The 13961-nt window shown below is 44.8% G+C and overlaps 1 protein-coding gene across 1 annotated transcript; it reads left to right on the forward strand.

Moving 5' to 3' along the window:
• Positions 1-6390: 6390 nt before the first annotated feature.
• Positions 6391-13444, forward strand: LOC124005761 (estrogen-related receptor gamma-like). Its single transcript, XM_046315278.1, has 7 exons — positions 6391-6904; positions 7309-7730; positions 9278-9394; positions 9918-10028; positions 10138-10299; positions 10464-10733; positions 12387-13444. Exons 1-7 carry the CDS (start codon positions 6846-6848, stop codon positions 12629-12631), a joined length of 1386 nt encoding a protein of 461 aa, XP_046171234.1. The 5' UTR covers positions 6391-6845; the 3' UTR covers positions 12632-13444.
• Positions 13445-13961: the final 517 nt, after the last annotated feature.

The raw sequence follows: 13961 nt of genomic DNA on the forward strand, positions 1-13961 counted from the left end.
TCCCATGTCTAATCTCTTTTATAGGCCAATCCTTCTCCACCACACACTACAAAGCTGATTAAAGAGGTTCACTTCATTCTTAATTATCTCTTGCGGATTACAAGGACTAGCCAAATATCCTCTTTTTCTGTTGGACTGTACACTCTCTGTTTTCTCTCCTCATGAACTATCCTGAATCTGGGCCAAATGACTGGAAGACCGGTGTTAACACTTACCACTTGCTGGCAAATACGATAAGTGGCAGCTTCGGAGTAATTATAATGCCTCATTAATACTGTGTCCACCAATAACCAGTAACAACTACACTTGCTGTTCCTTCGTTTATCCTTTGTTTATTACAAATATATCCCACTCGAGTGGGTCTACAATGACATTATACCAAATATTAGGAGCACCTTCGTAATATTGAGCGCCACCCCCAATTCAGCCTCAATTCGTTGGGGCATGGACTCCACAAGGTGTCGAAAGCGTTCCACAGGGATGCTGGCCCATGTTGATTCCAATGCCCACAGTTGTGTCAAGTCGGCTGGATGTCCTTTGGGAGGTGGACCATTCTTCACACACATGGGAAAACCGCAACAGTGCTGCAGTTCTTGACACAAACCGCCATATTTTGCCTTGCCCATTCACCATCTAAATGACACACACAATCCAAGTCTCAATTGTCTCAAGGCTTAAAAGTCATTATTTAGCCTGTCTCCTCCCCTTTCATCTACACTGATTTGAAGTGGATTTAACAAGTGACATCAATAAGGGATCATGGCTTTCAACTGGATTCGCCTGTTCAGTCTGTCATGGAAAGAGCATGTGTTCTTAATGTTTTGTATTCTCAGTGTATATCACTCAGCCTTAAAGCATGTTGTGACTATGGAGCCTTTATTAAATGATCATTTGAGCAGTAAGAGTACCTTAAAAACAGGCATTAGTATTATTATAGTTTTGTAAGTGGACTTTCAGCCTGTTACAATGTAATGATATGGGATCAGGACAAGGGACAAGATGGGCTAATAGTAGGCTCCTGCTCCACTGTCTCCATCACAGAGAGGGAGAGAGTTCAGTCCTGTCTGTACCATTGACCTGCACTGTAACAGAGCATGACAACTGCACCCAGGCTGACCCGCGCCTCAGTACACACCCAGGGAGCTATAGAATCACTTGATTTCACCCATTAGCCCTGATGGTGCTGGTTGTGTTAACAAGGTCAACTGAGGCTCTCTCTCTCTCTGTGCGTGTGTGAGTGTGTGTGTGTGTGTGTGTGCATTGAGTGTGTGTGTGTGTGTGGGGGGGGGATATCTTGATGATGTAGCCGTTGTTGGATTAGGGCTGAGGAGGAATGAGAAGTGTCAGGTAGTGTCAGACTAGACAGTAATCCTATCTCCCTGTACTGGGTGCTACCCGGGTCGGAACCTGGTCAGTGTGCTGCTGCACTGTAATACATTTCACAGCTGGGGGATGACAAGGGCAGGGAATGTGTTTCAGGCATCCAGGGGTCCACTGTGAGAACCTTTCATCCCAAATCATTTTCATATGGTGGAATACCATGTGGAAATGTATCAGGGAACTAGCCAAAATCATATTTGTTTGGAATATGAACAATTTAGAGGAGAAAAAAGGAATCGTAATGTATTGGTTATACAGAGCATTCGGGGAAGTATTCAGACCCCTTGACCTTTTCCACATTTTGTTATTCTCAAATAAATTCAACAAAATCTTTTCCTCCTCAATCTACACACAATACCCCATAATGACAAAGTGTAAACAGGTTTTTAGACATTTTTGTAAATGTATTAGAAAATTAAAAACAGAAATGCCCTTTGCTATGAGACTCGACATTGAGTTCAGGTGCATCCTGTGTCCATTGATCATCCTTGACAACTTGATTGGAGTCCATCTGTGGTAAATTCAATTGATTGGACATGATTTGCTAAGGCACACACACCTGTCTATTTAAATCAAATCAAATCAAAATGTATTTGTCACATACACATGGTTAGCAGATGTTAATGCGAGTGTAGCGAAATGCTTGTGCTTCTAGTTCCGACAATGCAGTAATAACCAACAAGTAATCTAACTAACAATTCCAAAACTACTGTCTTATACACAGTGTAAGGGGATAAAGAATATGTACATAAGGATATATGAATGAGTGATGGTACAGAGCAGCATAGGCAAGATGCAGTAGATGGTATCGAGTACAGTATATACATATGAGATGAGTATGTAAACAAAGTGGCATAGTTAAAGTGGCTAGTGATACATGTATTACATAAGGATGCAGTCGATGATATAGAGTACAGTATATACATATGCATATGAGATGAATAATGTAGGGTAAGTAACATTATATAAGGTAGCATTGTTTAAAGTGGCTAGTGATATATTTACAACATTTCCCATCAATTCCCATTATTAAAGTGGCTAGGGTTGAGTCAGTGTCAGTGTCAGTGTGTTGGCAGCAGCCACTCAATGTTAGTGGTGGCTATTTAACAGTCTGATGGCCTTGAGTTAGAAGCTGTTTTTCAGTCTCTCGGTCCCAGCTTTGATGCACCTGTACTGACCTCGCCTTCTGGATGATAGCGGGGTGAACAGGCAGTGGCTCGGGTGGTTGATGTCCTTGATGATCTTTATGGCCTTCCTGTAACATCGGGTGGTGTAGGTGTCCTGGAGGGCAGTTAGTTTGCCCCCGGTGATGCGTTGTGCAGACCTCACTACCCTCTGGAGAGCCTTACGGTTGAGGGCGGAGCAGTTGCCGTAAAAGGCGGTGATACAGCCCGCCAGGATGCTCTCGATTGTGCATCTGTAGAAGTTTGTGAGTGCTTTTGGTGACAAGCCGAATTTCTTCAGCCTCCTGAGGTTGAAGAGGCGCTGCTGCGCCTTCTTCACGATGCTGTCTGTGTGAGTGGACCAATTCAGTTTGTCTGTGATGTGTATGCCGAGGAACTTAAAACTTGCTACCCTCTCCACTACTGTTCCATCGATGTGGATAGGGGGGTGATCCCTCTGCTGTTTCCTGAAGTCCACAATCATCTCCTTAGTTTTGTTGACGTTGAGTGTGAGGTTATTTTCCTGACACCACAATCCGAGGGCCCTCACCTCCTCCCTGTAGGCCGTCTCGTCGTTGTTAGTAATCAAGCCTACCACTGTTGTGTCGTCCGCAAACTTGATGATTGAGTTGGAGGCGTGCGTGGCCACGCAGTCGTAGGTAAACAGGGAGTACAGGAGAGGGCTCAGAACGCACCCTTGTGGGGCCCCAGTGTTGAGGATCAGCGGGGAGGAGATGTTGTTGCCTACCCACACCACCTGGGGGCGGCCCGTCAGGAAGTCCAGTACCCAGTTGCACAGGGCGGGGTCGAGACCCAGGGTCTCTAACTTAATGACGAGCTTGGAGGGTACTATGGTGTTGAATGCCGAACTGTAGTCGATGAACAGCATTCTCACATAGGTATTCCTCTTGTCCAGATGGGTTAGGGCAGTGTGCAGTGTGGTTGAGATTGCATCGTCTATGGACCTATTTGGGCGGTAAGCAAATTGGAGTGGGTCTAGGGTGTCAGGTAGGGTGGAGGTGATATGGTTCTTGACTAGTCTCTCAAAGCACTTCATGATGACGGAAGTGAGTGCTACGGGGCGGTAGTCGTTTAGCTCAGTTACCTTAGCTTTCTTGGGAACAGGAACAATGGTGGCCCTCTTGAAGCATGTGGGAACAGCAGACTGGTATAGGGATTGATTGAATATGTCTGTAAACACAGCGGCCAGCTGGTCTGCGCATGCTCTGAGGGCGCGGCTGGGGATGCCGTCTGGGCCTGCAGCCTTGCGAGGGTTAACACGTTTAAATGTCTTACTCACCTCGGCTGCAGTGAAGGAGAGACCGCATGTTTTCGTTGCAGGCCGTGTCAGTGGCACTGTATTGTCCTCAAAGCGGTTGTCAGTGCAGTTCAGAGAAAAAAACAAGCCATGAGGTCAAAGGAATTGTCAGTAGAGCGCCGAGACAGGATTATGTCTAGGCATAGATCTAGGGAAGGGTACCATAAACATTCTGCAGCATTAAATGTCCCCAAGAACACAGTGACCTCCATCATTCTTAAATGGAAGAAGTTTGGAACCACCAAGACTCTTCCTAAAGCTGGCCACCTGGCCAAACTGAGCAATTGGGGGAGAAGGGCATGGGTCAGGGAGGTGACCAAGAAGTTGATGGTCACTCTGAAAGAGCTCCAGAGTTCCTCTGTGGAGATGGGAGAACCTTCCAGAAGGACAACCATCTCTGCAGCACTCCACCAATCAGGCATTTATGGTAGAGTAGCTAGACAGAAGCCACTCCTCAGTAAAATGCACATGACAGCTTACTTGGAGTTTGCTAAAAGGCACCTAAAGGACTCTCAGACCATGAGAAACAAGATTCTCTGGTCTGATGAAAACAAGATTGAATTTGGCCTGAATGCCAAGCGTCACATCTGGAGGAAACCTGGCACCATCCCTACAGTGAAGCATGGTAGTGCCAGCATCATGCTTTGGGGACGTTTTTCAGCGTCAGGTACTGGGAGACTAGTCAGGATCGAGGGAAAGATGAACGGAGCAAAGTACAGAGAGATCCTTGATGAAATCCTTCTCCAGAGCATTTAAGGTTTCACCTTCCAACAGGACAACGATTCTAAGCACACAGCCAAGTGGCATGGGGTCAAGTCTCTGAATGCCATTGAGTGGCCCAGCCAGAGCTGAACCCTGAAAATAGCTGTGCAGCGACGCTCCCCATCCAACCTGACAGAGCTTGAGAGGATCTGCAAAAAAGAATGGGAGAAACTTCCCAAATACAGGTGTGCCAAACATGTAGCGTCATACCCAAGAAGACTCTAGGCTATAATTGCTGCCAAAGGTGCTTCAACAAAGTACTGAGTAAAGTGTCTGAATAATTATGAAAATGTGATATTTCTGTTTTAATTTTTAATACATTTGCAAAAATTTCTAAAAAACATTTTTTTGCTTTGTCATTATGTGGTATTGTGTGTAGATTGATGAGGGGGAAAAAATGATTTAATCCATTTTAGGACAAGGCTGTAACATAACAAAATGTAGAAAAAGTCAAGGGGTTGGAATACTTTCCAAATGCACTGTTATAATATGCCAAATGGATTGATTCATTTTTGTTGGATAATCTATTTTGAAACATATTGGGATCCAGATAATACCAGTAACTCAAGTGAAGCAGGTATCTAGAACAGCGTTTATACCTGAGTCTAACTTCCGTCTTTTGTCCTGATCTTGTCCGCATTCTGATTGTGCCGATATTTTTGGACAGGTGTAAACATCAAAAGATTGTGATCAGATCATCCTTGCCCTCCTCCGGAGGTAGTCAGAAATGCCTTGTGTGTGGATATCTTACACTTGTAGACAGATCTGGACAGAGAAACCATTTAAATCGTCATCATTCCGCCCTCTAAATTCATTCACAGGTGGCACCAGTGAATGATTATATCAATGTGTCTTACAAATAATAAATACATATTATTTTGAAGGAATAGCTGTGAAATAATGTGCATAAAAGAAGGGACCAGGAAATGTGGTCACAATGCAAACACAGTAGATGGATAACCGACACATTTGAATTCCGTGTGTGGAGACACATTTCTGGAAATGTGCGCACGATCAGAATGCAGACAAGATCAGGACAAAGGACCCATGTTAGCACCAGGTATCAACTTGGCTAAGGTGTCTGATGGCTGGATTTGGATGTTCTCGCTCCTCACAGGGCTTTCACACATCAGAGTTGTCCAAAAGTGCTGCCTTAGCACCCCTGCCTTAGCACTGGCATCGGATGGCTCATAATCCTCACCCTCCAGACACCCTTACCCTCCTACCTCATCACCGCCTCCCCTTTCACCAGATGTAAGCCCTGTCCTGTACACATGTACCTGACCTACTGACCAGTTCCAAGTTAAAGTCCCCTCTTTCTTTCCACTACCTCCCTCCCCTCCCTTTCTCTAGTCTAATTCTATCCCTTGGTTTTCCGGCCTCTTCTAATCCCCCACCTGCCTCTCACTTTCTCTCAAGCTCACCTTACCTGACTTTCCAAGAGTAACCATGAAAACACACTTCAAAGAGAAAGGCCTATGCGAGACTGGACAAGCATGAATTCAAATGCTTCAGTAATAGTGATGCATCTTGGTTCAGGAACTGGAATAGTACTGTCACCAATATGCAATTTATAGCTTTTAAAAGTGAGACATTGTTATGAGGAACAACGAATACCTGGAGGATGCCGTGTCCGTGAGTCTGTTCTGCGTGCTTTCTCTGTTTACACCAAACAGTAGAAGAGGGGAATCCTGGTCCAACAATTACAGAGGTGAGGGAGGGCGGAGTCTGGAAAACAAGAATAGCAAAATGCATTTAATGACGGACATAGCGCATGGTGTTCCATCATAAGCAATAAACGTTTCATGTTTTCACCTCACTTTGATAACACTTTGTCAATAAGAGGTACCAGTGAAAATCCTCTTTAACAAATCTTGTTCATACTTTGACTCGTGTATCATGTATACATGTTTCCTTCTGTGTAGCATGTAAATATGTACATATGTATGTTGTATGCTCAACACAATGGAAGTGAGAAGAGAATGAAACCATCAACAAACGTTTAGTGCTTGTCAGGATTTGTCCTCCAGGCCCCGCCCCTTTGCAATGACACAAGTCTTCAGCTAAATAAACCTGCAACTGGAACTGTGGCCCTTGTCTCAGTGTCCTCGCCTCTGTCACTATTTCTCTACCTTTAGCTCCCAAACCAGAATACTAGAATACTACTACTGCATTGACAACTATAGTTCTCATTTCATCTCCTTGAGACTTTCTTCCTGGATATGGATCTAAAGGATTTTTGCCTGAGTGAAAACGTCCACTTCCACAGCCAGCACAACCAGTAAGAATTACTGAAAATGTTTTTTGTATTTTTTTTTAAAATTCATATTTGGTATGAAAGTAATGAACAATTGAATGTGATCATAGATACATTTTATTGGTCGTTAATCTGATTGCCACCAATTATGTGCTGTTGATGTGTGTTTATTTTAAATTTAAGCATGATATAAGGCTTAATTCAGTTGGAAAAAAAGTATTTATTAATTGTCTTCAGAATAAATGCATAATTTGGTGTCCTCCATAGGGAACATGAATAGAACTGTTGGTCCTTGAGGTGGCCCACCTAATAGGCAGACTATATTGTGGTCTGCATGCCACACTGTTATCGTAGCAGTTCTATAAATAATAGAGCATTATTTCAGTGGCACTATATTGTTGTCATGATCATTTCAATTGTGCCATCAGCCTGTTGGACTCCTCAAACCCCGACGACGCTCCTTTACTAGATGATACACGTATCAAGACGGACCCCCCCAGCCCTACCTTCGCCCTGGACAGAACCACAGCATTCAGTCCCAGCTCGGACAGCAGTGGATACAATTTATTCTCACCGGGTCACTCACTGGACCCGGAATCCCCGGGTTCGAGCAGCAGCGGCAGCGGTGTCAGCGCAGCACCGGACTCTAGCAGCGCATCACAGTTTTGCTCGGATCGCAGTTTGGCGCTCTCCTCGCACGTTGACTCCGTCCTCAAATGTGACTACTTATCGTCGCTGGGCTCTGGACCTAAAAGGCTGTGCCTCGTGTGTGGCGACTTTGCATCGGGATATCACTACGGAGTAGCGTCGTGTGAGGCATGCAAGGCTTTCTTCAAGAGGACAATTCAAGGTAAACAAAAAGTGTACAGGTTTCTGCAAAAACCTGATAGAACATCAAACCAAGCAGTCTGTGGTGGTGTGTGCACTGTGTGCGCGCGTGCACGTGTGATACTTTTAGGACAAGGCGAAGTTCTGGGCTAGATCTTAATGAATAATATAATCAATAATATATTAGAGGGGGAAGCGCAAATTAGGCTGATTGCGGCAAACACAGATTTCCAATAGTTCTGTCAGCCGCAGACTCAGCTATGGGATTGATTTTCGTGTGAAGACTCAATGTGCTTCATTTTGGTTGATGGCCCCAGAAATGCTTTATTGTCCCCCAATATGAAATCGGGGAGGGGACTGTGGATCTATCTCGGACCGTTCGTACGTTCGTTACACGCGATAGGTCAATCTGCTATCTCAAACAGCACTGGGCCGATTTTGAAGCGTCTTGCCATAGAGATCCGGCATTTACAATGTTACACGGATTGACCGCGAGAGCTATGGCCTAGTAGTTAATTTAAGGGGGGGCGACAACGATATGTTTATTGTTGCCTTGTTTCTAAATGGGAAAATTTGATTTTGTATAGTCGTTCGTTTTGATTTCTTAATATAATCCTGAATATTGGATTTTTGCAGTCTGAAACTAGAGCGGATTATTCTCTGCTACAAATGTTCCAAAATATCTGACGCGTGATATTGATCCAGTGGCGCTTGATGCATTAACGACTGAATCTCAACATTATTTGACTATGCGCCTAATTTAAAGTATGAAGTTGAATGTAAATACTTATTGTATTATCATTGATCAAAAGTGGCTTCTCACAATGCGTTCTTTTAGCAACAGTGCCCATCTCAAAGTATGAAACTGCAGCTTAAATGTGTGTTATTGCACTTATAACACCACACAACACATTTTAGTTTCTTGATGAATGTCACTCTGAAGAGGTGCCAATCTCTTGTTAAAAGCTTGAAGCTGTCATTTGGATGCTCTAATCTCAGAGCCTCTTGTCCAGGGGGATGGGGGGTTTAGGGGTGAGCTCATTGATCGAGGGCCCTTGGCTCCTAGATCACCCCCAGATCCAGACCCGCTTGTCTGGGTATAGATGTGTGGGAGAAATGAATCAATACTCTATTAAATCCCCTTTTTTGTCTTGTGTGAGACCAAACGTTGTAACACTTGTTGTGGTCGCTAGGCTCAGTGTGAAAAAGCCAATCAATATCTGTATTTTGTCTGGGCTTTTATTGATTGCTGTGTGAAAGCTCAGGGTGCCAGCGAACCACAGAGGCAAAGGACTTCTGTCATAGTGCCACAGACAGTGAAACTCAGTAAACCACCAGATGGCAAAGGTTAGCCATGGTGACACCCCCCACTAAAAACACACTTTGTTTTACAGCATGGCAATTTGACCTTTTTGGCTTTCTGAAAAGTTAAGCATCAAGAATGCACTGTGAGAGAGACACTGCAAAATACAGTGTCACCGTTTGGATTGCATTTTTGCGTCATTGGCTTTTCTGACTCAAGTATAGAGTGCGTGGTGTAAACAGAGCTGCACTTTTCTCTGTTTCCAGGTAACATTGAGTACAGCTGCCCTTTGATGAACGATTGTGAGATCACCAAGCGTCGCAGGAAGTCGTGCCAAGCGTGCCGCTTCCAGAAGTGCCTGCGTGCCGGCATGATGAAGGAAGGTGAGACTCGATGACCAACTCAGCAACTCATCTCAGTGGGATCAATGGGCTCAATAAACGGACATGCTTAAGTGTGCAGGTCTGCAGAACACATGCAGCCTGAGTTAGAGTTTTTAACTACTCAAACTCTATTTTCAATCCCCATTAGCTGTGGCCAAGGCAGCTGCCTCTCTTCCTAGGGTCCTGCAACATTAAAGCAGTTATATACCATTTTAAATATTACACAACATTACATTTCCTAACACTTTTCACAACACTTTAAGTATGTTCCCTTAGGCCATTACTCTTCTACCACACACACTACCGTTCAGAAGTTTGGGATGACTTAGAAATGTATTTTTATCTCTTTTTTCAAATTGATTCTACTGCTTGCATCAGTTACCCGATGTGGAATAGAGTTCAATGGCGCCATGACTCTATGTAGTACTGTGCACCTCCCATAGTCTGTTCTTGACTTGGGGATTGGGGCTCAATCAATGAGCCAAGAGGATGATCACTGATCATCATGTTTGTGTCACCACAGGTGTTCGCATGGACCGAGTCAGAGGAGGACGTCAGAAGTACAAGAGAAGGGGGGACTCTGGCCTCTCTCTTTATACGAAGGCCCCAGACACACACCCCGCCAAGTCCAACGGTGTGTACCCTCTGTCGTGCAACGCTCACACTCCAATAAGAGTCTTGTCAGTCACAAGCGGGGAGTACAATAGAGTGCATTACTAATATATCTGTTTGACCTCTTTCAGGATACAAAGTGATCTCCCAGCTCCTCTTGACAGAGCCAGCCCCCCTGTGTGCCACGCCTGACAACTCAACCAATGATGACAACCTTAAAGCCCTGCTGATGCTTTGTGACCTCCTAAACAGGGAACTCCTGGTCCTGATTGGCTGGGCAAAGCATATCCCAGGTACCCACTCCTGTTTATCTTGTAGGTCATCTTAAATAAGTGTGATTCCCTGCTTAAAAACAATTAAAATACTATGCCATTTTCCACTGGTACAAAGGGACAAAGTTGACTTTTTATACTGTGAGAACTTATGGAGTATTACATTTCCATATTTGCCCTTCCAGGCTTCTCTGCCCTTTCATTGGTGGACCAGATGGCCCTGCTGCAGAGTGGTTGGATGGAGACACTGGTCCTGTCAGTTGTGTCTCAGTCTCTGGGCTATGGGGAGGAGCTGGTGTTTGCTGGGAACCTGCGTCTGGGCCAGGCCCAGTGCAGAGCAGCCGGACTCTCTGACCTCTACACCGCCCTGAGACAGCTGACCACCAAGTACAGGCAGATGAACCTGAGCCGAGAGGAAGTGGTCACTCTCAAGGCTATGGCCCTCGCCAACTCAGGTACTAACTACATGGCCTGCACTGGATATCTGTTATCAGTAGTTCAGTGTTGTCAGCTGTTTATTTATTGTTTTATTTAACCTTTGTTTAACTAGGCAAGTCAGTTAATAACAAATTCTCATTTACAATGACGGCCTACCCCGGCCAAACCCACCCCTAACCCGGACGACGCTGGGCCAATTGTGCGCCGCCCTATGGGACTCCCGATCACAGCCGGTTATGATACAACCCGGGATCAAGCCCGGGTCTGTAGTGACGCCTCTAGCACTGCAATGTCTCAGACCGCTGCGCCACTCAGGATCCTGTAACTGTGACAGAGCAAACTCAAGAGACCTAGCTGTACCCTTGTACAATCCCTTTTAGAAAGTAGTATAAGAATGATAGAACTATCAAAAATATACACTACTATCTAATCTGCCTGGCTACTGCTTACAATAAATAATTGTGTTCCATTCAGCTTTACAATACACTGGCTTGGTACAAAATCTACTACACCGTCCTCAGGCAGCCCTACATACAGCCACTCCTTCAGGACTGTGGAGAGAGTCAGGGCTCTGTTCAATCCGTATTGTGGAAGTTCAGTGCGGCAGCGTGATTGAAATTTAGAGGCAATGTTACCGCGTTAGCAGAGACTGTATTTACGTAAACGCTGCAGATGTCGGCTCGATCGGAAATGACCCTTTACATGTCTATCTTGCATTCTGAAATGCTTTAGCAATACAGATTGATTCAAGCCTCTAAGTGTGATCCACAGTGACTTTCCCTCAGGGTGTGTCCTTGAATACACTTTTGCTCCAGGGTCAGGTCCCCTAGCAGGGCGAGGCTGTTAAATGATGGTCACTGCCTTGAAAAGCTACTAGCTGTCAGGGACTGAATGAGTGGCTAGACCCCTCATATTGGCAAACGTCCCTCACAGGTCTCGTGTTTTAGTAATGGGATTCTCTCAGCATGACCTATGTCACTATCAGCCCTCCACTTTTTTTTTTACAACTACCATTAATAATGGTATATAATGACTAACGGTATTACCGATGCTATACTACATACTTGTGTGGGCCAAAACATTTGTTGATGAATCATTCTTCCATCACCTCTGTACAAACTGCCAGTCTTCAGACCACCATGACAGAGAGTGGGGAGGTCTAGACGTCTGCCAAATCTGTTCTCCAACACCCACTTCTCTCACCCCTCCCTCCCCTCCCTTCTGGCTCCCGCTGTTATTCCCCAGGCCACAGCGAGTGGAAACTGATCAATATCCTAGCAGTGAGAAGGCTGCTTCTGCCCTCAGCCCTGATCAATAAATCCATCTGCCTCCCAGCACCCTGCAAATTATCACAGGAATTCAGAAATCCATTAGGCGAGTCTGGCTGCGTTAGCCTGACACTCCGGGGCAGTCACAACTGCCTGAGGTGGCTAGAAGGATCAGAGGAGAGAGCCTTTGTTTTTACATTTTACAGTCCTTTCAGGGAAAATGAGGGTCGGCTGCATGCAACTTAACCTTGGCCCGTCCATTAGCCCTCAATGGCGAAACAAATGAGGTGGACAATGGGATCGGACACGCTGTCGTGCCGAAACAAGGGGAGGTTTATCACACAATTCCACCCACACCCAAACACCCACAGGCCTCCCTTGACCTTGTCTCTTCCCGCTCAGACGCAGAGAACCTGGAGAGTGTGGAGGCAGTGCAGCGGTTCCAGGACGGACTCCATGAGGCCCTGCAGGAGTACGAGAGCGCCCAGCACACAGCAGAGCTCCACCGGGCAGGCAAACTGCTCATGACCCTGCCCCTGCTCCGGCAGACTGCCAACCGTGCCGTAGACACCTTCTGCCGGCTCCACCTGGAGGGTCACGTGCCCATGCACAAACTCTTCCTGGAGATGCTGGACGCCAACATATGACTGTTCCACACCTAACCTCCCATTGGCCCCTCACAAACCGTAACCAGGTGGCCCATTGTCGTGGGGTCAGAAGTTCAGGGTTTTGGTGGGTCACAGTTTTATGACAAGTCATGGTGTCATGGAACGAGCCTGAACTGCGTATTGTAGATCAACATATACAAGTGATAGATTTCATTTCTCATTAGGGCAAAAGCCAAGGGCTCTATTCAATCTGTATTGCGGAAGTTCAGCGTCACAGTGCGATCGAAATTCAAAGGCAATGTTCTTGCGTTAGCGGAGACTGCATTCACGGTAAACACTAGCCTATGTCGGCTCAAATCAGAAATGACCTTTACATTGCTGTTGGGCAATCTGGAACGCTTCAGCGATAGTTTGAATAGAGTTCCAAGTCTAGTAGATTCATATATTTTGGTACTTTTTACAGAGGAGAGTATGTACCCTACATTGTTTTTTTTATATCGTGGGGATTTTCCAGCCATGATATTCAGTCAATATGAAAGAATGTCACTCATGATGAAAACATAATAGCACTTATTGACGATGCATTCTGTTAGCTAGATATCACATAACCAAAGGCCTCTGCAAGCTCTTAGCCAGGCTGAACCAGACTATTAGTACTGCTATCATTACAAACAGAACATTCTTTTGGACTTACCTGCCTTATAATGTACTAAGAAGGTGCGTTGCCATGACATTTGTATTTTATTTATTTATTACATGATCACTGTACAAAGACATGAACTGCTTTCCTACTAGTTTGTATGCGTTTGAATAAAATGCTTTTGGAATTAAATGCGTTTCGAGTGTGACAGACATTGGAGCTTGAACATTGTGTTTCATGTTGAACCCCAAAGTAGGCTCACTGTAATTAGGTAATCGTTTTATTGGATTTATGAAGATCCGATTAGAAAAGTACAGTCATAAAAGCGAGAAACTCGAGGGTACTGTATATGAAATGCACTCACAGCATCCTCGGCTAACATTCTGCTACTGGCAAAGCAATCCCACTGTTGCCAAAATAATCATTATTAGTTCATGGACAGACAGATGTACTTTGTACAGACAAACACAGAACATTCAATGTTACATTTCCATTTAAGATATTTGTTACATAGACATATATACAGTGGGGCAAAAAAGTATTTAGTCGGCAACCAATTGTGCAAGTTCTCCCACTTCAAAAGATGAGAGAGGCCTGTAATTTTCATCATAGGTACACTTCAACTATGACAGACAAAATGAGAAGACAAAATCCAGAAAATCAAATTGTAGGATTTTTAATGAATGTATTTGCAAATTATGGTAGAAAATAAGTATTTGGTCACCTACA

Source organism: Oncorhynchus gorbuscha, linkage group LG19, assembly GCF_021184085.1.
Source record: "Oncorhynchus gorbuscha isolate QuinsamMale2020 ecotype Even-year linkage group LG19, OgorEven_v1.0, whole genome shotgun sequence".
Lineage (NCBI taxonomy): Eukaryota > Metazoa > Chordata > Actinopteri > Salmoniformes > Salmonidae > Oncorhynchus > Oncorhynchus gorbuscha.